The sequence below is a fragment of the Molothrus aeneus genome, chromosome Z (genome assembly GCF_037042795.1).
Source record: "Molothrus aeneus isolate 106 chromosome Z, BPBGC_Maene_1.0, whole genome shotgun sequence".
In the NCBI taxonomy this organism is placed as follows: Eukaryota; Metazoa; Chordata; class Aves; order Passeriformes; family Icteridae; genus Molothrus; species Molothrus aeneus.
The window spans coordinates 41647824-41675100 of NC_089680.1; the positions used below are offsets into that span (position 1 = coordinate 41647824).

A 27277-nucleotide genomic window follows, 5' to 3' on the forward strand; every position below is an offset into this window, starting at 1 on the left:
CTTCTGTCTACAATGCAACGTACTTGCACTCAATTAATTGTCAGGATGAAAAATAAGCAGGCTTTTATGCAAACCCAAAACTTTGTTGTTAAGGTAAACCAAATCTTACCAATCTAATTACTGACTTGTTTTTAATATCAGTCAAAATATTATAGGAGGAGAAAGAGAAACAGTATTACATAAAAAGTCTGCAGAGTAATAGCTACATGTCTCCTAGCACCTGCCCTTTTCTCTGTTCTTAGAGTTACTCTTCCACAACCTCTCTGTATCCATCACATAGTTAAAATATATGCCAAGTTATCAGCATCTCAGACTCTTCATCAAGGTAAATATTATGCTGATTATGAGGGTTTCTTCCCTTTTCTAGGGGGAATGTGATGTAGACATTGCTGGTTTATTTTTCCTCAATTTGGAGTCCACTTGGAGCAATTCTTTTTTTTTTTTTCTAATAGCCTTTATACCTTAGTCTTTCTTCATGGGTCTGTAACTCCGTGTCAAATCTGCTATATATGTGTTGCATATGTTAGATGGAATCATGAAAGCACAGAATAATTTGGGTTGAAAGGGACTTTTGAAGGTCATCCACTCCAAGCCACCCTGCAACAAGCAATGACATCTTCAGCTTAGGTCAGATTGCTCAGAGCTCCATCCAGCCTGGCTTTGAACACTTAGAATGATGAGGCATCCACAGATTCTCTTGGAAATCTCTTCCAGTTTCTCTCTATCCACACCATAACAAAAAATTCTTCCTTGTATCTACATTAAATCTGACCTCCTCTAGTTTGGCCCTGTCCTATGGATATGAGCCCAACTTTGAAAAAAAGTCTGTCCCCATCTTTCTGACAAACCTCCCTTAGGAACTAGAAGGCAGGGTCCACCAAGAGCCTTTTCTTTTCCAGGCTGAGCAACCATAGCTCTCTCAGCTCTTCCTCAAAGGACTGATGTTCCATACCACTCATGATTTCCGTGGCCCTCCACTGGGCTTGCTCCAGCAGGTACACATCCTTCTGAAGCTGCAGCCCGCAGAGTCTGGCACTCAGGTGCAGAGGAGCAGTCACCTGCCTTGACCTGCAGGCCATGCTTCTTTTGAGACTCGTTCCTTTCTCTCCCTCCTTGGTGCTCCTAGAGCTGTTTTATCCAGCTCTAGGTCTTTATCTGACCATTGTGAACGTGCTCATTGCCTGTGTCATCACATCCCACCCCATCGTCCTGCTCACAGTACACTGCATCTCTCTTTCCAGGCTTCAGCTGTGGCATCCTGAATTTAAAAATGCACTCCTTAATTTAAAAAGTTTTTGATGAGCCAAGACAACATGAGTAGTACACAACTAAAACTGACTGTATTAAGGTACTTCCTTAAGCCCATGTTCCTCTGCGTGGAATGACATCAGTGGCTTCATATGCAATTCCTTCCACAGAACAAACTGCTTGGCACTGCTGCCTGTAGATCACAGCTACACCATACAGTTATACAGACATGTGCAGAAGACAAAGGGGGAAAGTACAGAGGGACCATGACAAGTCCTAAAGCTTACAAAGCTATCACAAAGCTTGGGGTCTGTTAGTAGCAATGCTGCTACTGTATTTACTGGATGGCACTGCTACAAAGCTAATTATATTTTATTTCTCCTGTCTGTAGCCTGTGTAGACACATACAAACTTATTGAAATACCAAAGGTTTCCAGCTGTGCATGCTTATTTGCACTGGCACTAATAATTTCATACTTAAAACTAATTTGGTGTCCTAAAATTTAGAGATCAAGGCTTCAGTGACAGTTCAGGACAATGTGGAACAGTTTGTCATTATTACAATTACCAAGCTCCAGATGTATAGCTCTTCCAGAGACAAACTGGTGTACATGTAGAGTTCTCCACTGAGGAAGGTCCAAGCAGGTCAAACAATTTTTCAAGAGATGAGAAAGTGAATGTATTCAGTCAGCCGAAGACAGAAAAACTGGTGGACCATGTGCTCACCCAGCTCCCAACATTTCATGAGATTAAACTAATGTTTACTAGGTGAGGATCTTCCAGTCTTTTCCTTCCATTTTTCTAAGGTACTTCTAATGCAACAGGACAAACTTGCTATAAACATTTGTGCCTTTGCTGAAAGTCCAAAACGTTGCTGCAGAGGCAGGAATCACATGCTGGCACCTGAAATGTTGAAATACCATCCTGTACTCACATTCTCCAGCATTACACCCTGAGCTGAGCAATCATAGTTTGTATCTGGACAGTGTTACAATGGTTGTGGGTTTTGGAGTCACATGTGGGTTCAGGTATGTTCAAGGGCTCTCTGAGCAGCCACAAAAAGCTATCAAAAATCCCAGATATTTATTGTTGCTCTCATAACCTGGCAGCCTCATGTGGGATGCAGAGGAGTGGATGGGCAGTGCAGCTGTTCGTGTGTTCATCCCCAGGCAACCAGTCTGGTCTGCTTGGAGGCAAAGCACCAGGACAGGACTTGGTGGGTATGACACTTTGCATTGCAGCAGTTTCCCTTGCAGGACTGCCAGTCCAGTATCATATAAAATACAAGCATCAGTTCTCTGAGAACTTAAAATTATTTTAGCACATCACTTTCCCATTTCCCTGACTCTCAGTAGTTTTTTGTCAGGGAAGACACCCCATAATAGTGAGCACCCTATATTTCATGGCTCCTGGCAAGGTTTCTCAGCACCCCAGTTGCTGCGGTGCCCTCCGCAGCTGAGTAGTTCCCCTTGCCATCCCAAACTGTGCAGCTGAGGACAGGATTCAGTGAAAAGTTGCACACCATGTTGCCCTTCCACTGCCACCGGATTTCTAACTTCCCATAAAAACCCACATGCCAAGCTCCCTGACATCTGCTGCATCCTTTCTGTTGTCACTCTCTCCTCTCCTCTCCTCTCCTCTCCTGCAGAGTTTTTTTTCCCCTTTCATCTTGCAGTGAAGAATATTGTTGAAGTATCCGTGTGCATACCTGGCTGACAGCTGGCATGTGAAGGGTTCTGTTGGGGACAAGCAGTACAAAATGCCTTGGAAAAAGCTGAGCTGTTACAATGCCTGAGCTCGCTAGATGGCCTCATACACTGCAGAGAACCTCTTCCTCCAGCACTCCCCTCTTGTAAATTCTGGTTATGCATGTGGTGGTAGGGACATTTTAATTATTATTTTCCCTTCTTTTTCTTTTACTATCTGGACCTGGATCCCTCTTTTTGATTCTTTGCTGCTATGGTAGACCTTTTTTTGTCTCCTGGGCCATGGCAGACGGTTTATAGAGTAATTTCTAATTATCAAAGCAAGCCACACAGCATGCAGCAGGAATGGGAAGCAGAAAAGAAAGCTAGTATGTGACCTTCATAATAAAAATATACCATATAGTAAAAGGTGGTGCAGGAGCACAAGCTTTAAGTTTAACATTTGGTGCCTTTCTGCAGGGCTCCCTGCATCCATGGATGTATATTTAACATGTCTGTCTGAAGGTTTGTTGTATTACACATCTTAGGGAAAAAAACTCTGCTAAACAAGTATTTCCTACATGGTGATGTGTGACTCCACAGGATCTTGTTGTAGGAGGAGCATGAGGGAGGGGTAAGGGGAAATGAGAAAAGATAAATAGGTGTGCAAAAGGTACTGGATATTTAGCAACCTGTCAGAAAAAGTTGCATTTGTCTGCAGTATTCTCTTGGTCTCCCTGGCCACTGTTTTTGAGAGCACTGCTATTGAGCAAGTATTTACTACAGTACTGATTTCAGTGGTGGGAGTTTGAAACAGCAAGAAAAGAAAGGCTCAAACTCACAGTCAGATCAGCAGATTGCATCACCTAGATGAGCCATGATAATGGACTATGGCCCACCAGCAGCCCTCTGCAAATGTGGGGTAAAGCACAGCTTCAGCCACTTTCACTGGATATTTAGTGACCATATTCATCTGCTGGTTCTTGGCTGAGAGGTTGGCTGGACAAAATCCGACAGCTAGACTTATTTTTGGGTGAAAATTACCTATCCATGATTACCTACATCATGTGCACAGACATGATAAACTGAACTCTTCAGCTCTTCCCACCTTTTGCTGGTGTGCTGTTGGCAAAAACCATTCTCATCCTTTTCTGCATCTTTTTTCTACTTAATGTCAGACATTTTGACATTTGCAATAGTATTGACCTGTTCAAAAGCAGTTGGACCCGTCTGCTTTCTTTCCCAGCAGACTGTAGTACCTAGAAAACAGTGGCAAGGCAATCTGCCTAGTACCTTTGAAAACAATTTCTACTTTCTGTCTCAATGACACCCATCTGAGACAGTCATAGACAGAATGATAATGAGAGCTGTGCTTGTGCTTCAGGACCAGGCAGGAGCCATCCTCTGCAACATCTCCAAGCTCTTTGGAACAACCACGTACATGAGGGCAAGTATATTGTCCTGTCACTTTTAGGTTCAAATGTCAAGCCATCCAAAAGTAGCCTGAATCAGGCAGCTTCAGTTTCACCTTCTAAACTGGGGTTTGTGTCTTCTACAAAACAATCTGTGCAGAACTTTTTGAACTCAGCATAATGTCATTCACTTGTTTCCCAGCAGTTTTTTTAAGGACTTCTTGGCCTCGAGACTTTGGTACTTCCCAAAGACATATCAATGAAGAAGACAGAAGCATGTAATGCAGGAGGACTTTCTATTAAGAGGATTTCTTGATTTTGGTGCTATAAGTCCCAAACACATAACGAGAGGCACACAGTGGGGTGATGAGCAGAGACCAGAACAGTTCTGTAGCCAGAAGGCCACAAGACCACTCAGTGTGGATTTGGATCACAAGGGAGAAGCCAGAGATGCTTAAAGGCACAGCTGCTTTGGGCACAAAGCAGCATCTTAACAGGGTCCTACTTGCCAGTCTTAAAATAGCATAAGGTGGAAAATACCAGCAGTCCTGTACCAATATAAGAAAATGTCTCTTTGTAACTGATTGCAATAGCTGGCATGAAAATGAGAAGCAGGCAGAAAAAAAAAATTAAGGAGGGTGGAATGAAATGGTGACGTGGATGTTCCACACCACAAATGAGGCATAATTTGTTAGAGGAGGGCATGACCAGAAAACCCACAACTCCCTCAGGGACTGTTCTGCTGACAGGAGCTTGCACACTGTATGCAGAGTGTATACCAAGGCAGTTGCCAACAGCAGACCTGAGAACTGCAGGCAGAGCCAGGGAGCTCAGCCACAAGTGAGGCCAATTACAAATGAGGGAGAAATAATTTAGACAGTTGGTGGTGTCCATCTGGCACTTAGTGACTAACCAGCCAGCCCTTTGGCCAGTCATCTTGACAGCCTGCACTTCCAACTGCCCTTGTCTGGTGGTAGACATACCGCAGTCAATAGCATTCCAGCACCCAGAATATTGTTGTTGTTCTCAGTTTTTATGCCATATTTCAAATAAGGCCTTTTTAGTCTGATTTTATTTTCAGTCTGTCCATTCCAAAGCACCAGAACAATTTTCCTAATTTTGAGCTGTCGCATTAATGTGATTACTCTTTAAGTTTTGAGTTAGAGATACACTTCAACATCGGCTTACATCCAAGTGTTCATCTATTCAAAGCACTGGAACTACATAGACACCTACAGTTTGATACCTATTGTTTAAATTCAAGGCTTTGAGTACTGCTCTTTCATCTACTGCCTGATTGCTTCAACTATAAATGTTCATAGATAATGAATGTTCAAACAATAAAGCTGGAGAAGTGTTCATAACTATACACCAATTGGCATGGATATCACAGGAGACAAGCTTTTAAGAGCTTTTCCACTTTTAAGCTGTTTTTGTATATCTTCGATGGCACCTACAGATATCTCCTGCAACCTGCAACTGGTCAGTAATTTCTTAACTTCCCATGTCCTGAGTGTGTGCACTCTTGCCTATATGAAGTAAACTGGGAAATGGGCCCCAGCCTTCCCAATACTATGGACATCTCTGAAATCTTTGCCCTTGTTCTCATGTTTTAGACAAAGCAAATTAAAATGATCTGTTAGTGCTGTAAAGCAGATTTTTGCAATGGTCTCATATTTATTATTACCCATTCTTACAAGAAATTAGTTTACTTGAGTGCCTTGTTCAAATACCAATCTAAAAAGCATAGTAGGCACAGAAAAGAGAAAAGGGGGTCAATTGTACATGTAAGACCAAGAATGTTCATGGTTTTGCTAAAACTCAGCAGAGGTTTTCTCCCGTCCAGGATCCCCGGAGCATGAGGAAGACTGAGCATGAGGAAGACTGCGAGACTCAAAACCAGACCAAATTAACCACTTAGACTTTAGGAAATCCCTGCAAAATTTTAGCCTCTTTTCTCAAGTTGCATTGCAGAAATTTCCAGAGATGTGACATGGGCCATCTCCCTTTGCTAGCCCATCCCTCAATACCATCATTCCAAGCACAGAGATGGTTTACACAGTCAAGGAGACCTGTATGAGGGAGGTTCATCATAGTCCTGGGATTCACTGAAACCACAGGAAGTGTGCTAGCTTCTTATGACTAGCTAGCCCTGGGATCACAGCCAGAAGCCCATCAGGCTATACTTGGCTTTCTTTGGCTCGCTGCAGAAAGGATAATGAACCAACTGCAAAGTAATTTATTAGGAAGTAGGGGGTTACCATACTGTTAGGTGCTTTGAGGTTCTCTTCTTTAATATTTACCCTTAGAAAGGCAGTCCTGTGCCATCTCCCTGGTATGATCAGCTTGAGGTCAGCCATCAAAACACAGACCCTGGCATGGTTTTAGAAGTTCTCTTAAAAAGAAAGATTTATAACCCTTTTAAAACCCATCCCATTCTACAGATACTCTACTGGCTGCTTTTTGTGCCACTGAACCAAATCAGCCCAGATGTCTGCGTTATCCTGATTCTGAAGCTCTGCAGCACTTGGGAAGTCCAGGGTCAAGAATTTCACCCCTCTGAGACCCACGCAGGCAGGAAGTCATCAGCTGACTCCTACCACAAACATGCAGCACAAAGTCAAGGCAAACTTTTCAACATTCCACTGTTAAAACTGTATTTCATTCCAAGTTTTCATGAGCCAGCAAGGGGGACTAGAAAAGCATTGTCACATTATTAAACATGATCTCCTCTTTTTTTTTAATTTGAGCTCCAGTACTCTGAAGGTTCAGATAGCAATGACTCAGGTCTGGCTGATGTTAGGTAATGTGGAGCACAGGGCTGGAAAAGGAAGGCTCATGTAAGATCAAAGCAATTATTCCCACTCATTTCTTCATTCACACAGCTCTGTAGCTGGCTCTATTCACCACTACAGTTCAGCAATAACATCACACTTCCAGGGATCTCTCTGCAGATTTATAGATGCTGTCCAAGAACAAACGCAGTCTTACAATTTGTCCACAGCACAGCAAGTTGTCTTAGATTGTACATGAAATCCAAAGATGTGCTCATGATTACCTGACCAGTTGGGATGTTATAGGAACCGGTAAACTGTGATTTCCAGTTGAGGTTGAAACAGCACCCAAAGGAGTGCAGCATCCAGGTCTTTTGTCCTTCATGCTGCAGGTAGATACTTGTGAGAGGCATCTGAAATAAAAAAATAATCACAAGCTTCAGAGAGTTAAAAAATGAGATACAGGCATTGTGTGTGAAGGCCTGGATACCTCTTCTCGTCCTCTAGTGGTGTGGTGGCGTTAGATCATTGCAGATGAAATCCTGCATCCTTGGAAAGTGAAAGCCAGGCTCTGCATGACAGAGATAAAACTAGAGCCATTCATGTTCAGCATATAGTCAGTATTTCCACAGCTCTCTATATAGATCCCAGGATGCTGTGGACTTGCTGCTTTCACCTATTCACCCACCTTCTCCTTCACCAGGGGTGGTAAGCAATGTCTTGAGCTGGAATTCATTCATCATTTTATGGTATGATTTCATTCTTGCCCAGCTGAGAACAGCCACTGGGAAAAGGAACTGTGCTTTGCACATTGAGATGGAGTTACTGCCACAGGTCCACCTCCCCTGACCTTGTATGCCAGAAATTAGTGGTGGGAGTCTGTGAAAGGAATGGCACAGAGCTCTCCATGTGCCCAAGAGGACCGGAGGCCTCCCCTGCCGGTAGTAGCAGCACCACCCACCAGCCCAGTGAACATTCAAAGAAAATGACAAGAACAATAGCAGGAAATGTCTAAGGGTGGAAACAACAAACCAAACACAGTCCAAGTTTCTGGGGGCTTCCTGATTGGCTTGATTTGCCTCAACAGGAGCACTTTGGATAACCTTGGAGCTACCCCACCAGGGCAAAGCCTCTCCACAGTGAAGCTGTGTTTGTTCCAGTGGCTTTCTGGGACATGGGGATGTTTGCTACCTAGCACTAATTAATAAACAAGCACAACATAAAAGCCCTGAGGTAGATCAGATGGAGGAAGCAGGATCAGGATGCTGCTCCTGAGCAGTCATCATGCTCAGGGTGGCAGCAGCTTGATGCATCTCTCATTGCTCCCAGTGTAAAGTCCATCCATTCCCATGGGGCATGTTCCTTGCCTCACATCAGCCTTCACCCTGGAAAAATGAACTGTGAGTTCCTGTAAGTGGATGACAGCAGAGGACAGATTTGCAAAGCCCAGATCCAAGAAACTGTTTGTATCAAGAAACAAACAAAACAAGTTACAGCTCCTACTGGGTATTCCCCTTCCCTTTTCTGTCCCTATTGGCAAGCAGTGCAGGGGAATGGATCTGTGTATTTTTGAGGGTCATGTAATATGGGGAATTTTTAAAAGGACCTAATAAAGTTCAGTGCCTGATGCATACTGAGTGTTAGCTGCACATACCATCTAGTTCCTTTGTCAAAGACTGCTGAGGGCATTTGCAGGTTGAGGCAATCATGACTAAAGCACAGCACAAAAGGCAAGGAAAAGTATGTCCAAAAATGTCAAAGGGAGGCAGATGGGATCCCTGTCAGTTGCAGCTTTTTAGGGTAGCTGTGCTTTAATAGCCACAGGAGAGCAGAATAATCCCACCATTATAAAAGTTTAATTCGGTTTCCATTAATTTTCTGGGGTTCATTTTCATTTTTAATACTGTTCTCAGACTAAATTCAGTCAATCACATGGTGTACCTCAGGTCAGAATGCTGGATACTGGGCAATACTTTTTGCACCAACAAGTAAGCTTGTAAGCACCATTTTCCTTGAAACAGCCCTTTTAAGCCACCACAACAGGAAGCAAACTGATAATCCCTTGTTTGCACCAGAAGTCTGTTACACAGTCCATGCAGTTCTTAGCAGCAAATATGAGTCAAGTCAAACCAAAATCATGGAAATCTCACAGTGAATATAATTAATACCAGCTAAGGCATCTCCTGGGGATAAGCATGGACTGAAGTACAATTGGGCTCTATTGTATTGGCAAAATGTATTGGATCAAGATGGTGGAATGGAGGCAAAATTATTTGCTGGAGACTACAGCAAGTATACAAATAGATAGCCATGGCCCATGATTGCTGTTTTTGCCAACCCTGCTTTTCTAGTTAGTAACTGCAACATCTTTTCATTGCCATATAAAAGACTCACTTGCATGTGCTTCTATACTGCTAAATGTTAAACATGGTAGGGGCAGGGAGGGATTCCCAAATAGCTCAAAATAGGAATTCTGCCAGGACTGTAGTCCTCATTCCCTGCAATAGAAATCATGCTGCCACTGACTTTGGATGGAGGCAGTCCTCTGTCTAAACAGAAAAAAAAGACTCAGCAGAAGTTTGAGTGGAAATAACCTCTGAAGGAATTTAAGAAAGAAAAGAAGGAGGGCAAGGGAGAGAAAGGGAAGGGGAGGCAGAAAGGAAAGGAGCCTGTAGCAGGAAAAAGTTTGTCCTTCGCTCTAGGTGTGCTCTTGAGTTCTGCCAGGCGCAACTCTTGTGCTATGGCCTTTGCCCCTGCCCTTCACTGCAGCAGTCCATGCTGAGAAGCACGACTCTGCAAGAATTGCTGTGCATGACCCTTGGCAGCTCCCTGCAAAGAACAGATGGAAGCACAGAGAGCACCTCCCCAGGTCTCACAGGCAGACAAAACAGATAGTTGAGGAAAAAGCTGCAGAGACCTGAGGTCCAGACAGAAGACAACATACCATCTCCAGGCCTAGCTAACAATGTTTCCTTTAAAACCAGTCTCCCATGTGTGCTGCTTTTCAATGCAGCACTGCCTGCACTCTGAGCTTGCAGAATTTTATGGCATTTCTGCTGTAGTCCCTTCAGAAATATGTCCCTAAGCACCACATCTACATGTCTTTTGAACTCTTCCAGAAGCAATGTGTGCACTACTTCTGTGGTCAGCCTGTTCCAATGCTTGGCAGCCCTTTCAGTGAAGAATATTTTCCCTAATATCCTATCTAAACATCCTCTGGCGTAATATGAGGACATTTCCTCTTGCCTTGTCGCTTGTTACCTGGGAGAAGAGACTGATCTCCACTCTAACATTCTTTCAGGTGGTTGTATAGAGCAGTGAGGTCTTCCCTGAGCCTCCTTCTAGAGTCTTCCCCATCTTTGTTGCCCTTCTCTGGACACATTCCAGCAACCCGATGTCTTTCTTGGAGTGAGGGGCTCAAAACTCAGCACAGGACTTGAGGTGCAGCCTCATCAGTGCCAAGGAGAGGGGGAGAGCCACTGCCCTGGGCCTGGGCCTGCTGTCCAGGATGCTATAAACAATGTTGGCTTTCTGGGCACACTGCTGACTCACGTTCAGATGGCTGTTGACCAGGTGGGTTCAGATGGGTAGGTGACCAGCACCCTCAGTTTATTTTCTGCAGGGCATCTTTGCCATGTTCATGTTCTGTCCTGAGCACCCAATGAGCCTTAGCAGCTCATTTCTCATCTGACACTGTAAATCAGAGACAAAAGGCACGTTCCCAGTTTGTACATGGGAAGCTGAAATCTCTTCAGAAAAAATACGTTGTCTTGTTTTTTTGTTTAATTTCCCTTCACTTAAAAAGCTGATGGAGATTTTCCAGGCCTCCTGCCTGTAAATGCTTCGAGGTAACTCAATGTGCATCTCCAGTGTATTAGTATGTACAGAATTTGCAGAAAAACATCCTCCTTCCTTGCAGCTTGCAATGTGGTTACTGCATAAGGTCATGCATTAATTTTGGTCGTACATCTGCACTAACCTTGGGTAGCAGCTAGCACTGGTGCACGATGGAAGAATGAGCACTCAGCCATCATCCCCCAATTGCTCTCCCTCTATTTCTTGGATCTCTCCCGAGATATAAATAACACAAACCACTGTACAGCTGAACTGCTGGCATCTGTTGCTGAACCTAAATGAATTTCCTGTGCATGGCTGCTACAAGCCAACAACAGGGCTGGCCACACCTGTGTTGCTTTTTAAGTCTCTGGGTGCATTCTACTGTGTACAGGGACTCTGCTGGGGAAAATTGTGCTTGCAATCCTCCTTCATCTGGAACCACATCTTGCAACACAAGAAAATTTAATGACCAAAAGCCACACTGGTATGGTGGTCCCTTGCACTCTTGTGTGTTCTCAGACATCCCAGGACATCTGCCCTGGTGCTCGTCCTGCCAATTTTACTTAAAGCCATGGGAAAGCAAGCAGGTTCCTGCAGGATTCAGTGTCTTTCCTGAGTCGTTGTACCTTCACCTTTCAATTGCAAAGTACAGCATGTATCCTCTCTCAAACGGCTATTTTATCTTCCTTGCCTTTCTCCTGACATCCCAGTGAGTACCAAACAATTAACTACAGATGATGCATCTCTGTATACTTGCAATGTAAGTCTGTCTGTTTTCTGATGTGACAACCTGTCTGTCTAGACACGAAGATCTGCATGTCTGGTTCTGTGCAGGCCAAGCATTTTTTATCAGTTGTGGCTCTTACTTCGTTTGCCTTAATATTTTGGACACTGGCCTGTGAAGCTCCAGAGCCAGGAGGCCTGGATCTGGGAGGAAAGAAGAAAATGAGAGTAATGGTAAAGAGAAGAGAGAAAACCCATATATATGTAATCATTTTTCTCTTACCTGGCTGGGCCAAGAAACCAGAACATTTGTGCCATTTCTTTTAAATACAAGTGGTCCAGAGGCTGGATGACTCAGGAGCCAGATGCTACTAGAGAAGGTTAAGGTATCAGGGTGTTTACTCAACTGATCAGGGACTTGGTCAGATCTGCTAGGTTCTATATGTATCCTGGTCAGGAGCACAAACAGGAGCTTCCTGGTCCAAACACTGTTATAAGCACACAGAGAAAATAAGTAGACTCTGCTCTTTCACCTCTTTGATCACCAGCCCTTGGACTGGGCTCAGAACAGGTCTTTTTTTAAACTTTTTTCCCCCTCTGTTCCCAAAGGAGGGTCAAGCCATGTACTCCTCTGCTCTAAGGGCAAGCATCCAAGGCATGATTCACTGATTTCCAGTCAGTGATCTGCCATCTCCTGAGTCAGTGGGAAGTTTTTAAGGTTGCAGTCTCACCCAGGCTGGTCACATTTCTTTTCCAGAATACTGGAAGAACTGAGCTTAGAAAGATTTACACTGGTAAAAGTCCAAAAACAAGTGTAGGCTGTAAGTGCCATGAGGGCAAAAAGTTATGTGCTACAGTGATATGAGGAAATCATACCAGGCTGAGATAGCATTTTAAGAAGAGAAAGTTAGAGGAAGAGCCACACCAGAGTGCTGAGGGTTCCCATATTTGAGAGATTTAATGCTGTATCAGGCAAACCTGATTGGCAAACTTAATATGCAAGCATTGTTAATTTGGCAAGGAAAGGGGCTCAACTGTACAACTTCTTCAATTTCAGGTCAAAAAACTTGCATTACATTAAGTCTTCTACATCCAGAGCAGGCAACATTGTAGTAGTTAAATCAAAGTAATGGTTGTTGTGTTTTCCACCTCATCCTGCTTAGCTCAAGAAGTCCTGTGGCCAATGCTTGACTTGGTCACCTTGGTTTCACTAGCATGGATTAACTTCATCCTACACTAGGCAGATGCAGAATATCATTATACTGCTCTGTGTGTGTGTGTGTGTGTATACACATTTACTTCAGATAGCCAAGTGAATTGTGGAGTCTTACTTCTCAAGTTCCTCAGGTGGTACTGGGATGCAGTTTTTTCCCATTGTGGAGGGGGGAGGGCTTTTCCCATTGTTTCTCTTCTCCTGTGTTCAACAAAATTGATGTGGACTACCAGAGCAACTCATTCAGCATCATGCCTGAATCTCATATCCAAGCCCTGGTTGGCAATGAGGGATTCCCAGTTTTTCAAGTCATGGAGGTTTTGCCTTTTCAAAGATGTTAATTAGGTTTGCGGTTCTTGAATTTCAGCTGCACTCTGTAAACAACAGCCTGTTCAAATTCGTAAGATATGCCCTGCCAGCTTTCCTCTTTGAAAGTGAGCTGTTCAAAAAAGGATGAGCACTGCAAAAAGACGAAACTAAGAGGCATTGAATTACTCAACTCTGAAATCCCATTTCAGCCTGCAACAGATCTTAAATCAAGCAGTTTTTTGCCATCAGCACTGGCTGTGTGTTGATACAGAGAGACATCCACAAATGCTCCTATTGGCTTCAGCAACAACTGCTGCTGTTTGCTAAGAAAACTAAGCCAACGTGGAAAATAATCTGAAGATTATTCAGTGATTTTACCCCTCCCCTACAGCAGACAAAGGGTACTGTTCACAGCATGCTGGCTTACAGACAGGTTGCTGGTGCTTGACAGTTGATACAGGTAATAGGAAGTTTGTCAAGGGCTGAAGTGCTGGACTAGGATCCAGTTATGTTGGTTTAAAAGACTTACATATCTTTCAGGGGCACCCTTTGCCCTTGCTAGTTCATTTTCCAAAGTTGTTCTGAACCTGGGTAAGCTAACAGGTACCCTGCTGCCCCTAAAAGAAATGGGAATGAGAGGCCCATGGAGCGGAACATTTTTGCCAGTGAACTTTTGCAGAAGGCACTGTACTTCCAGGATGATGAACCTTACATGTGAAGTTTCAGTTTCTGGTTTTGCTGTGTGATCAAAAGATACCTGAAGGCAAAATCCAAAGGTACAGAGAGAATGTAGAGATCAGTTTCATCCATTCAGGCAAGGACAATTATCCCTAAACTTGGTGTTTAATTCTCTGTTCAGTGAATATCAGGGGTCTGTTGCAGTGTTCTGCTTATGAATATGCCATTTTAATACTGGCTGTAACACCAGCTCTGAGAGACCTGATACTAATTACTGTCTTATTTATGGCTTTTATATCAATTTGATTTATGGTATCAGTCAAGCAATAGCAAAATAATCAGTTAAAGTTGAACCGTCCCCCCCTCCACATATGCATCCATCACCTTTTCCCTTCAAGTGTTTACTGTGATTAGGTCTTTCCTGTTTTTCTCTTAAGTTCTGAATACTTGTATACTTTCCCTGTTGGTCCTGATGAATGTTCTTTTTTACATTGACATGCCAGTGTGTATGCTGCAGACATAATTTTTATTACATTTCTGCTTTCACTGCAGAAATTGCATAAGTATTTCTCAGGTACAACTCCAAATGCATAGTTAGCACAGCCTAAGGAATCTAGTCCATAAACCTGCAGCTGTTTTCCCTGTTTATAATGCTGTTACTCTCCTACCCTGAAAAACAAAACACTGCTAAGCCAAATGTAGATACCCCTAGAAGTCTGTGTTTGCCAGAGTTAATTAGCTGGATAGAGAAGGCTGTTTTCTTCAGGCATGGTTCTGCTGACTTAGGATTTGTGTGTTCAAATCAGTGTGACTCTGCATCAGCATCTGCATTCATTCTGTGAATGCCCCACAGAACCATGCTCAGGGTCTCTCCTGGGGTCGAGGAAAGGCTTCTCGGACAGAACAGCCTCTGCTTTTAGCAAAGAGGAAAATGATAGGCCAGGTTTGTGGGTTTCAACATCTCAATGTGGGAAACAGAAGAAACAGAGGAAATCCTTCACCTAAGAAAGTGCATTCAGCACCTTCAGAGCACAAAGCAGAGTCCTGTATCCAAGCGCACAATGTTTGCTGTTTATTGATTGCTAAATGTAAATGCACATGTACACATACAACAGGTCCAAACCTTGCCTTCTGCCTCTTCACCTCTTAGATCTCCCTGCTTAACTTCCCTTACTGTCACTTAAAATACAGTATTCTGTCCTGCCTAACAGCTCTTGTGATCTATATCCCTGCATCTCTTCAGGAGAACTCATATGCTGTTTCTGCCTCTGGTCTTCTCAGAAGCTGTCCTGGCTGCCTTGTCCACACTCATGCAGTGCCCCTTTATCAATCTGGTACATCTCCTTCCCTTGCAGTACTGTAAGGTTCTGGTCTGAATTTTGTAGGTCTTGGTAGCAACAGTCTAAAAGAAAAGGCCTGAAAGTAGCCTTATAATATATTTTTCCCCCATTGTTCAGGAGTTTCAAGACCCAGCTGGAAGAAGCCATGATCATCATGGCCGGATCACAGCTGGCTCTGCTTTGAATAGGAGGTTGGGCTAGAGACCTCCCAAAGTCGTTTACAGCCTTTATTATCCTAGAACCCTGTAGTCTTACTAGCTGAGGAATCTGGGTTGCTCACATGACAGCAAAATGCACTGTCCAAAAGACAGCATCCTTTCAGCTGCTTGTGGTTCCTTCTTCTTCAAAGCAGGGAAACACTGTTAACATGAGAAGGAAGGTCACTTGGCTTCCTAGCTTATACAAACAGCCCCCCCTGAAAGTCCTCTTACACTCTTAGATGCTTATGGCAGCCATCCATTAGAGAAAGCTGCAGGACAGACAAACAGCAAGGCAGGTTTGGCTTTCTGAGTGACAAAATTTCCCATTTGCTTCTGTGATATTTGGGAAAATAGGACTCCAATAAAATCACTGAAACAAAACATGACTTGCCCATGCCACAGCAACCCCAGACCCTCTGACCCAATTTTCTTCTTAGAGAAACAGTTTAACAAATCTCAGTCATCAGCTAGCTGCCTGGGCCAATGAAGCAGAAATACTAATAGTCTGTTTTATCTTCTGCCTTATCTGAATTTTCTTTCTTAATTTTCTTCCCTAAAACACTTCAGATATTGCAGTTGTTTATGTAACTGGCCATCTTTCAAAGGCCAGCCCAAAATCTGCTAAGTCTGCTAAGGAACAAGGGAATTAGAGAGTTTCCTTGCCAGGTGTCAAATGACAATTAAGGCATATCCTTTTTAAACTGGGCCAGAAGACATTCCTTGATATTTAATGGGTTTACACAGGAAGAATGTAACGTCTTTGTATAGATATGTATGTGCACATGTGCACTCTGAATTAATTTATTACTCCATTATACAACATGTTGCTCAAAACAGATGTCATAGTAGTGCATTTATTTTTCAGACCAAATTCACATGACTCTTTTTTGTGTTACTATCAAAAAATCAGACACTTCTCCTTACCATTGAGCAATTCTGATTATATGAAACTCACTAAAAAAGTAAACCATGCAAAACAACCTTCAGTTTGCATGATTTAAATTTTTGCGTTGCTGGACCATATGTCAAAAGACAGCCCAAATAAGTGGTAAGGACTCTACATTCAAATTTTTCAGGGAGCTCTGTGGTACCCAAGTGGTTACTAAAGAATATATACAACATATACTAAGAATATATACAGTATATACTAAAGAATATATACAACAGTTCACATAGAAATTCTGACCCTGAGTATTTATGTTACCTCAGCAGGGGTGGCTCAACCCTTAGGCCTAGAGAGCACAAATTAGTGTCAAATAAATTTAGCAATAATGTAAAAAGCAACCTCCTGTGGGTACCAATGTCTGGTATATGACCCCTGTGCTATGTAACAGGTATATTCTCATGAATTATCTATATTTTTCCTGCAATTTTTCTTCATTCGATATAGAGCCTGGGTGACTCTCAGTCTGCCTGTACTGATTTCATTGAGGAAAAGGCAATTTGCCTTGATAGGATGAGTTTTATGCATTCTTCAGAGCAACACAGAAGTTCTCTCTTTCTAACAGCTTCATCCATGTTTCTAAATCCTGGTAGCTCTGTCTCCATCTTTTTCCTCTTCAGCAAGTCGTTGTCATTATCACTTCTAAAAGAAAGTAAAGAAGGGATTCAGGAGAAAAAGCAAACAAACAAACAAAGAAAAAAAAAAGCAAAAAAAAAAGAGAACAAAAATCAGAACAACTAGATGTCTTGTCAAAACAGATAACATAATGTCTCATCTGCCCAACTCATTTTAATGGTGAGGGTAGGCTGGCACAAAGGAAGCAGAAACTGAGGAAGTGAACCAGGAGGGGAAAAGCAAAAGAGCAAGCAGTCAGAAAGTAAGATAACAGAGATGGAATCAGTTGCTATCTGTGCATGTCCAAGTGCACATGTGCATCTGTTAAAAGCAAACTTTCTCTGCAAGACCAAACAATTAATGACCTTCTCCAATCTAAGCTGGTGTACAAAAAATTAGTGACTTATGATGACCCCAAATTACAAGGAGTTTACTTGCTTATAACCATGCATCAAATGAGTTACTACATATACTCAGTTTTCATTGTCATAAACGACTAACTAATGTCCGCTTCATTTGAAAAAAAAAAAAGGGCTTCTTTCCTCTCCCTGTATTTTATTGTTGCTGACTTCTACACACTCCCGTTTTTTGCTTTCTTTCCACATAAAATAGCAAGTAAAATGTACTAGTTTACAGAATATGCATCCTGAAAATGCTGCTTAGTGATTCACAGGGGAAGAACTGAAATATACCAGTAAACCCTGACTTACTCAGCCACACAATTTGTTTTCATCAGTCAGCACAGCAGAATATTTCAAATGTCTTTATCAGCAACATACAAATGTATGTGAATCTACAAATCCTTCCAAAGGATAGGGAAGGAAAAGAGGGCAACATAGCTGGGGACTTCCAAGTTCTTGATTTCAGCAAGAGTGTGGCAAATGCCTGACCTGAGTGACAAATTAATTTTTTACTTCACCAGGTATTTTTAAAAATCAAGATAAAAAAGTCAGTATAGAAGAGGATATTTTGAAAAATTTCATCCTAAATTACAACATGAGGAGAATATCCATCCTGGATCAACCTGTTCCATTGCAGCAGAACAAAATACTTAGTTACTTTTTTTTTTATATTTTATGTTTTGTATTATTTTGGAGGAAAGATGAAATGGATTGAAGCAGTACTTTTCAACAGTTCATTTTTAAATTATTGCAATTAAGCCATTTCAACTTAGTGATTGAGGGTGTTACATTTAATGGCAGTTCAGCAAATCACCATGACTCTGAGACTCTTAAGTATTTGTACACTTTAGGTGAATAAAATCTGCCTTTTTCCATCTGCAACAACTTGAACCTCTAATACCTTTCCTTCCCTCTAATGAAAAGCATTATCAGTAAGTGCCACAAATCTTTCATCATCATACAATTAAAAAGTGAGAAAAAATTTCCCAAGTGAGTGCCTAAAGTTAGAGCCCTGCATCTATATTTAAACACAAGAATTTCATAAGAAAATGAACCTGTCAGATCTGTCAAAGAAGCAATTCCTCCTTCTCTCCTCTCTACATCATCTTCTCCATGCTTTCTGCCTTGTGATTGAACAAGCATTAGTGGAGTCCTGAGCTGATCAAGGCTGGAAAAGAGCAAAAATGTGTCCTTTCGTGTGGATCAGTATCCTGATCCTTCATTTGAAAAGTGGTGGCAGAAAGGCAGGAACAAGCAGCCATGGGTAAGGAAAGTACTGGCTGGTGCTGGTATGTCCCATTCAGGGAAATAAGGTTCAACAATCTATAAGCAGCTACAGATCTTTTGGTGGACAAAGGAAGTTTTAGATAACTATCCCTGTCCAAATGTATTCATCTTGGCTTATTTTATATATTTTTTTTTAATTTTTTTTTCAAAAGTGAGAAAACAAAAACAGTGGCACACATAAAAGGAGGAGAGTGGAAGGAAAGAGGGAATATTCCTGCATCTGCATAAATCATGTCAATTAAAGAAGGTTTGAGTTAAAGTAATGGAGAATCTAAGCTCTCTAAAAGTGTGTTCCAAATCATAATCAACTCATCTTAACGTATGAGGTCTCAGCTGCTAAGTCTTGACAAGAGAAATGAGAGTGCTGAGTGTTTACTGCCTAGCAGAGTACATTTATTTTCTAAACTGTATATGTAATTTATTACACAAAGTCTCTAGGACCCCAGTGTCATGCAGTAATAGTAGAAAGCACAGATAGCTATCCCAAAGGAGAGTTGGCAAAATATGGGTTCAAGAGAAACTCCTACCTCAACTGGTTGACTGCCAGTTTCCAAAAACTATTTGCAGTTTCATTGTCTGGAGTATAGAAACATTAGAATCCTCTTATTCATATAACTATGAATATACTACTGCATATTCATAGTTATATCCTGCACTGTGATTTCTAAAATGAAAGTAAAAATCAGAGGTGTTATGGAAATTGGAGTGTAGGAATACTGAAGTGTATTTTTAGTTCATCTGTATATGCTTTTTCAGAAGTGGATAAGATAATCACTGTTTTTCCTGTAAATAGATCTGTTTGTTTTACAAATAATTCATGGGTCCTTCATGTGTTAGGAAATCAGTTGTGAATAATAAGAGACAAAGTTGTTTTTGATGACATTTGAAATGCCAGTAAATATCTAGAAAACTCTCTCTCATTTTAAACTATTTTTTTTTTTATTTTTGTGTGTATGTGCATGTCTGTATGTCTTCTACAGACTGGAACAAGAAATACAGAAATTAGAAAGTGAAGAATCACAAATATCTGCCAAAGAACAAATAATTTTGGAGAAACTAAAGGAGACTGAGAAATCCTTTGACAACTTGCAAAAGGTATTTAAAAAAAAAAAAAAAAGACACTTGGGCACAGATTGAAACCAAAGTGTACTCTTAGCTCTATTTGGAAGCAGTAGTTATAATTAATGCACTTAAGGAAAGATTTAGGGCAGTTGCAGAGCACCTAGCTTAAACCACTATGAGCAAGACTAGAAAAGACACAGTGGCATCAGATCTATTCTGGTTGGGTTTTTTGGGTTCTCCCTTGCATCCCAGCTTTTTTTGAAGAGGGATTTCAGAGGCTATCTCCCTATCCGAAGGGAACCCACATGAGGTTTAAGGGGGCTTTCAGCCCCCCTTAAAGATATCAGGAGGATCCTGAGACTATTTAAAACTTCCCTGCTCTCATGGCATGCAGAGATAGTAGCATTTGCCAAAAATACCACTTCAAAACATTACAGCCTGCAACAAGAAGCAGAGCTCTTCATCTAGTTGCACCCTGTCCCCCTCCTCCAGTCTATGATGGCACCTAAATCCAAGGAGCAGCAATCACAGATACCCATTTAAAATTTCCAAAGAACCATAGAAGTAAGCCTAGCATAAAAATAAGATGTAAAGCAAATTAAACCCAAAATATTAAAGGTTTAACCAAACATCCTATTTTTTCCCTTCACAGAGTTTCTCCCACCAGGATGGTGGTAAGTGCCTTTTTATTATTTTATAGCTTTGGATTTAACACAAGTTGTTACTATAGCTTTGCTGCAAAGGTTTAAAGACTGGGTTTGTTTCCTTCATTGTGTGTTTCTGATTTCTTGCTAGAGCCATTACCTTTTCCTTTGGTATTTCTATAATGCAAGCACAAACGTCACTGTTGTGGTAAAACAGTATTGCTTTGGCAGAGTTCCACCTCTTCTTATGCTCACACAAAGGGAAAGAACAGCATGAATAACTTAAAGCAGACATCATACAATTTCTGTGTTACTGACCCCTTTCAACACATGATAGCTCTGCACTTTAGACTCCTTCTCACCTCTCTGTGGTCAATCTTCTCTGTTGTATGTGCTCATGCTCTGTTCATAACCATCTAAATTATATGAGGACTATTCCTAATACAGAGGAACAATTATCAAAAACAGATTATTTCACTGATGAGCAATATTCTCCACATGATGATTCTTGCAGAAGGAAAACCTCACTTGGTTGGATGAGAATGAAGTAATCCCTAGTTTATTAACTCAGTGTCATACAAAGTGTGATCTATACAAAGTGTAGCTATAAATTTAGGTGTCTGAGTAAACAAATAATAGGCATGGTTCCCAGGAAGCTGGAGAGACCTTTGTAGTGCCACCCCAGGATCCTTAGGACCCTGGAAGGATGTCATGCTAAGGCATCTGCAGATAATATGAGCACCAGATTCTCATTCTCAGTACATGTCTTTGAACCGACAAAATAATGAGGTTAAGACTATCTCCTCCAGCTGCTGTCAACTGTATTGTGAATGTAGATGAGGAACATGTAGGATGATCCCAACATGAAAACAATGGGATACAATGGAAGTTACGATGTAGTATTTGAGTTGACTTGGAGCTGTCTTTCCAGGTGATTATTATTACTTACTAAAGAGGGCACTTTTTTTAAGTCAAAGACCTAGTTCAGAAATTTTTGCTCCTGCTAGCAATATAATCCAAGATTTTTGTTCAATGCTATTGTAAAAAAAAAATCCCAGATAGTATATTCCATTGTAACAACTTACTCTTCCTTCTCTCTGAAGGATTTGAATTTGGCTACCACAAAATGATAATTGCAAATATTTTGTACCTATGCAGGGTTACACCATGGTCATTAGTAAGATCCTTAAATAGGAGCAGTGCCTGCAGGAATTAGCAACCAGGTGCTCAGGAGCTTCTGTGACTCCTGCAAGGTGCAGCCTGCATCTTCATGTGTCTTTAATAGCAAAGGAACCAAAGGAAGCCCCAGCTAACAATTATGAAGTGGTAGTTTCCCTGAAAGTATGTAGCAATGTAGTATTTCATTAGGTTCAAAAGGAGTCCTCATGCTCTCCAGATTTTGCCTGCTTTCAGTAGATCCCTTCCTGACAGACTAAGCCAGAATTAAGGACAGCTGGTAATTTCTGAAAGGTAACAAAGAACTTCAAAATATGCCAGAGTGAAGAGAGCAATTTGTGCAAGCAAATAGAGCAGGGGGTTACAACTAAGTGAACCACTGCCTCCTCTCCTGTCCTGTCCTGTCCTGTCCTGTCCTGTCCTCTCCTCTTCTCTCCTCTCCTCTCCTCTCCTCTCCTCTCCTCTCCTCTTCTCCAGAGCAAAAAGGTAGGAGCCACTGGATAACCCAGGAAGGCTGTGTAAAACACAGACACAAACCGACAATGACCTGTTTGGGCAATTTCTTCAGCTGCTGCCAGATCATGAAAGACTCCCAAGTCCATACATCTTATGTTTGTTTATTCTGTGTCCCTTTATTGTAAATGCAGTGACAGTACAGACAGTTTTTTAATCTCACTATTGTGTGCCTGTGTATAATTTTGTGGTGACAGAGATTTTGAGTGTGCAGGAAGCACTACTAGAAGATGTTCAGAGGCCAGAGAGGTCCAAGCAAAGGCTATAAGGGAAGGGAAGAAGTGGTGGTGAGCACCAGTGATTGATCAGATGATGCTCTGTGTCCTTCACAGATTTCATAGGGAAAAAAAAGCTGTGTTTGGCAGTGAGAATCTCTGAGCTTGAAATCATCCAGGCACAATTAACACAAATTCTACATTTTCCAGGGTAGAAACACACTGCCTTCAAAAATCACTGTGTAAGAGAAAGTAGAGCAGAAATGCTGAGGCTGGGAGCTGTGGCCCTGTCATCTTCAGTTATGACTGTAGTGGCTTGCAGCTGACAAGCTCTCCATTAAACAAGGTCTGAGATGATGCTAGGCATTACATCATTCGTTGGTGCTCAGGTCTGCAGTCAAAACTAGGCATGCTGCAGTGCTATGCTGCATGCACATCATGAACAAATGGAAAGGAGAGAGCTCTTGCTCCATGTGTCGATGTTTATTTCTCAGTGTATATATAAAATAAAAGGCACATGAAGATCTGATGTAACTCCCTTGTCTGCTGAATTTGCCTAAGAGGTAAATGTATCCTCTGCAATATTTGGCTGTTTGTATGCAAACTATTTGTTACTACTTCAGCCAACATACAGAAGCCACAATTACATTAATTGGACAGTTTACACAAGCCTCTGTTTGAATTTTGTATGTATTAGCATATATTTGGCCAAGAAGTGGTCTAGGAAACCTGACCAGAATTATTTAGTAACCAGAACATTGTTCAGAGACTCTTCTGGTTTTCTGTCCTCTGATCCTGACAAGCTGTGCAGCCGAAGAGCAAAACAGACCAGTGTGCCCTCAGAGGAGTCAAGTACAGCTCTTTGAAGAGTTCTTTCCACATGTCCTGTAGAAATTCATCAGCAATTGACTTTCAGTTGTAGGCTTTTGATAACTTTTAAATTCAGTCTCCATCAAGAGCTGCCACAATTACAGCTCCTCTAGCTACCTGAGTAAAAACCATTTATCACCACCCTTGGAGTGTGACATGTGAGTCAATTTCCTACCCATCTCACACATGAGTCTTGGCCAGGAGAGTAGTGTAGGAAACAGTGTCAAAAGCTTTGCTGAAGTCTAAATAAACATCATCCACTGCTGTCCCCATGTCAATAAAAGATGTTATTATGTTGTAGAAGGTGATTAGTTTAGTCTGTCATGTTTTGTCCTTGGTAAATCCATTATGGCTTTTCCCAATCATCTGCTTTGTTTGGTTTGTAACAGTTTCTAGGACGACTCATTCTGTCACTTGCCATGGGGACAAAGCATTGTGCCTCCAGTTTCCTGAGTCCTCTTTTGGTCCATTTCTGCGGTATGACATTTTTGTCTCTTCTAGTCATCAGGGACATCCACTGAACTCTGTATCTTTCAAATATTATAGACAGTCTCCTTACAAAAATGTCAGGCATTTTCTCAATACTCTTGGATGTGGATTTATGGACAAAAAAGGAGAAATCTGCCTTGTTACCATTGTTAGTGACTAGCTTCCCTGCACTACTTAAGGAGTGGTCTTGTGTCTTTCCTTCTGCTTACTGCTCACAAATACTGAAGAACCCTTCTTGATATTTTTTGCCAGCTTTAGTCCTAGCTGATCCTTAGCCTTCCTGACTGCATTTCTGCATCCTCCTAGCAAGGTGTTTGTAGTGCCCAGTGCCCAGCTGGCTGCCTTTCCACAGCTATTATGTTGCCTTTTCTGCTTTTAATTACACCTAATAGTTCATTGTTAAGGCAGGGAAGCCTTTTTTTAAGATTTCTTCCTTTGTAAAGAATAGACCATTCTTGTGCTTTCAGCAGGCACTTTCAAATAACTCCCAGCACTCACAAACTCTTTTCAATAGATGATGTTATTATGTTGACTTTCTTGGATGCTTCCAATGGAATCTCTCACAGCTAGGCTCTTGGCATATTAAAGTTGTCTCTTCCAAAATTTAAGGTGTTCGTCCTACTACTGATCTTCGGTGTTCTAAGCAGGACCTTAAACTCCACAATGTTTGCTCACTGTATCCAAGGTGTCATTGGTTACCAGTGTAAGTCAAATAAATTTTCTCAGCTTGCAAGCAGTAAATCTAGCAATGTGCTGCTCCTAGTCAGCATGTTCAGCATCTATAGGAATAAGGAGTCCCTAAGATATTCCCCCAACTTGATGGATCACATCTGCACAGTTGTTTTTTTTTTCCAACAAATGTGTGGGTAATTCAAGCCACCCATGAAGACTGGGCTCAGTTGGCCCAAGACTTCACTGAGCAGCCACAGTAAGGTTTTGTTGGCTTCATCATCCTGACTGGGAGGCCAGTGCATTACACCCTCCTTAGTGATGACCCCTCTAATCATGATCCTAAGGCATTAGTTAAATAGAACTGGCATGGTCTCCACAGCTCTCCTCTATACACACAAATATCTCTGTCACATAAAGTACAACTCCACCTCCTCTTCTTCCTTTCTTAACTTTCTGAAAATATTATATTTGTAGCCATCCATTGTGAGGTGATGTGGTAGCCTTATCACGTGAGCTTTCCTGCCAAGTTTCTCTGGTTCTTCCAGCATCTCTCACACTGGGCACAAGGCTCTAGTTCCTCCTGCTTGTTGCCCATATTACATACTTCGGTATATATGCACTTGAGATGGCTGCCCTTAGGCTTCTTGCCTTCAGAAAGGGTTGGGCAGCATTTCTTAGTGCTCTGATAAATGCACTCACTCACCATATTGCTTACAGATGTACAAGTGTCAGCTGTGGACCCTAACCCCCAAGCTTATTTAAGGCATGATTCAGTAAGTCAGAGCCAGACTATTCAGCTTTCAGCAAAAGCCTCCATTGATGTTCTTACAAACATGATGGAAGGGCCAAAATCACTGTTCTTCCTGATGCAGTCCCATGCAGGCCCAGAGAGCTTTGAAGGTGGAACAGCCCTGCCCTGGGAGTCATTATTTGCAGAAGATCTGCCACTAATTTTATTGGTATGGGACTTTTTAAAGAGAATCTGTCCCTTGGAAAATTAATCCATCTGACATTTGATCACAAGCTCTGTGTGGGAGCTATTCAGAGCAGCTCTTAAGGTTTAGCTTTGTGTGAGCACCCTGAAGGATTACCTTGCCCCATGTGTTTTGCCAAGCTCTTGTCTGTCTGGTAATCCAGAAGAGTGCCATACTCCGAAAATTTATTTTGTTGCAAGTAGTAAAAAACACACAGAACTAGTTTTATGTCATCCTTAGATATTAATAACTTATCAGAGATTGAAATGAAGATATTGAGTGCAGTCTGTTTAAATATTATATATGTTCTGTCTTCTCACATGAACAAAATGCTAATTTGCATCTCATCCATTCCTTGTAAAATTAGCCTCTTATATTCTTTTAAAGGTGCTAAATGAAAGAGTCCTTGTTGCCAGTGAGATAAAAGGAAATGAGCGTATTTGCTTTGTTTGGAGGCTGGATGGGGAAGGCAGCAACACAAGACAGGAGCTGGTAGAATCAACCAACTCCAACTTGTAGTCAAATACCCTATTTCTGACATGTGGCACCACCACTAGCTTCAGAATAACTATATGAGAATTGCACTGCCCCTCCCAGCATTCCCTGCTCATGACAAGGACAGATTGGAGCCCTGAAGCTAATTTTTAAAATATTTCATTTTAATTAACATACAGAGAAGTTTCTAAACTAATTCAATACTAGCAGCATCTGACGCTTAGCCTAGTACTGTCTCCCAAAGCAGGAGGCAAGGGGGAAAAAAAAGAGCTTACTAAGGTCCACAGATACCTACCACATCAAAGTGAGAGTGTCACCATCAGGCTGTACAACTGATTTTCCCTACTGCTCGATGTCAGCAATGTTTAGTTCCCCCTATAAGCACTGGGGTAAAATAAATATTTGCAAAGACTTTTGCCTCCTGCAGTGTCCTTGCATGAGACCTGTACCCCAGCCATGCCTATTGATCCTCATGAACTGCAGAAGTAAGGATGATTAGTTAAGCAGTTCGAGCATGCATTGATTATGACATGTGACACATCTATCACTCAGTCACTGATGAGTGTGTACTGAAACTACTGTTCTGAAAGGACACTCTGTGGGATGAATAATTACTAAGTTTGTGCTATTTCCAGAACACCAAGTGCCTTCTTTCCCTGGACCAGAAACACAGTCCCCACTTCTTTGTTCTCAGAAATTACTTCAGTTTTCAATAATGGCCTACTCATTTGCTGGTGATGTTTCCCAGAGCAACAGCACCAAGCATTGTACCAATTTCTCATTAGAGGAAAGTGACCCTGCAAAAGAAAGCAGTTGTTGCTGGCCAGTGCTCAGTCAGTTGTGTGCCTAAAACAATTATTTTTCCTAGATTCTACTGCTAAAAATACAAAACTTTGAGATACAGTATGCATTGAAGTTGTAAAAGTCCATTTGCCAAGTCTGCCATTTGTCCCCTGAAATATGAAATAAAAGACCATTTGCCTGGACAGGCTTGGAGATTTTTCCAATTTATCTGATACAAACTGAACTCATTTATGTACTAAATTTGTGAGGGGTTTAAATTAATTTATACTGTGCCTCTGTGCCTTACTTTTATGACACCAGAAGGGAGGAAAGAGGACTCCTTACCTGAGTTACCTACAGTGGTCCACAGAGCAATGGAGTTTCATCCTGGGGTCTTATTTTTCTGCATCCAGTAGCAATGGTGGCCACCACTGACTGCTATGGGAGTAAAACCATTTCACTAGTATCAGGCCCAATTTTCCTGCCAAAAAAGCTTTGGAATTAGAGGTGGCACATCATGTCCTTCCTGATGACATTACCAGGCATAGGTATTTTTTCTGGGATGGGCGTTAGCTCATAGGGAATGTGATGAAAGTATCTCCCTTAACCAGATGCAGTCAAGAAGGTTACAACATAACTTTTCATTTTCTCTCTCATTTCACCAGTTCCCTTTTATGGTCTGCCCTGGTCACCCTCTCTCACCTGCTTATAGCAACAAG

At 41.7% G+C, this 27277-nt stretch overlaps 1 protein-coding gene across 4 annotated transcripts in view; it reads left to right on the top strand.

The window, feature by feature from the left end:
* Positions 1 to 27277, top strand: part of PALM2AKAP2 (PALM2 and AKAP2 fusion) — a 264975-nt gene that overhangs the window by 90371 nt on the left and 147327 nt on the right. For all 4 annotated transcript variants that reach the window (XM_066569518.1, XM_066569519.1, XM_066569520.1 and 1 more), the window contains exons 4-5: positions 19646 to 19760; positions 20380 to 20401. In XM_066569518.1, coding sequence (XP_066425615.1) covers positions 19646 to 19760; positions 20380 to 20401 — 137 coding nt within the window. The remainder of the gene's footprint in view (positions 1 to 19645; positions 19761 to 20379; positions 20402 to 27277) is intronic.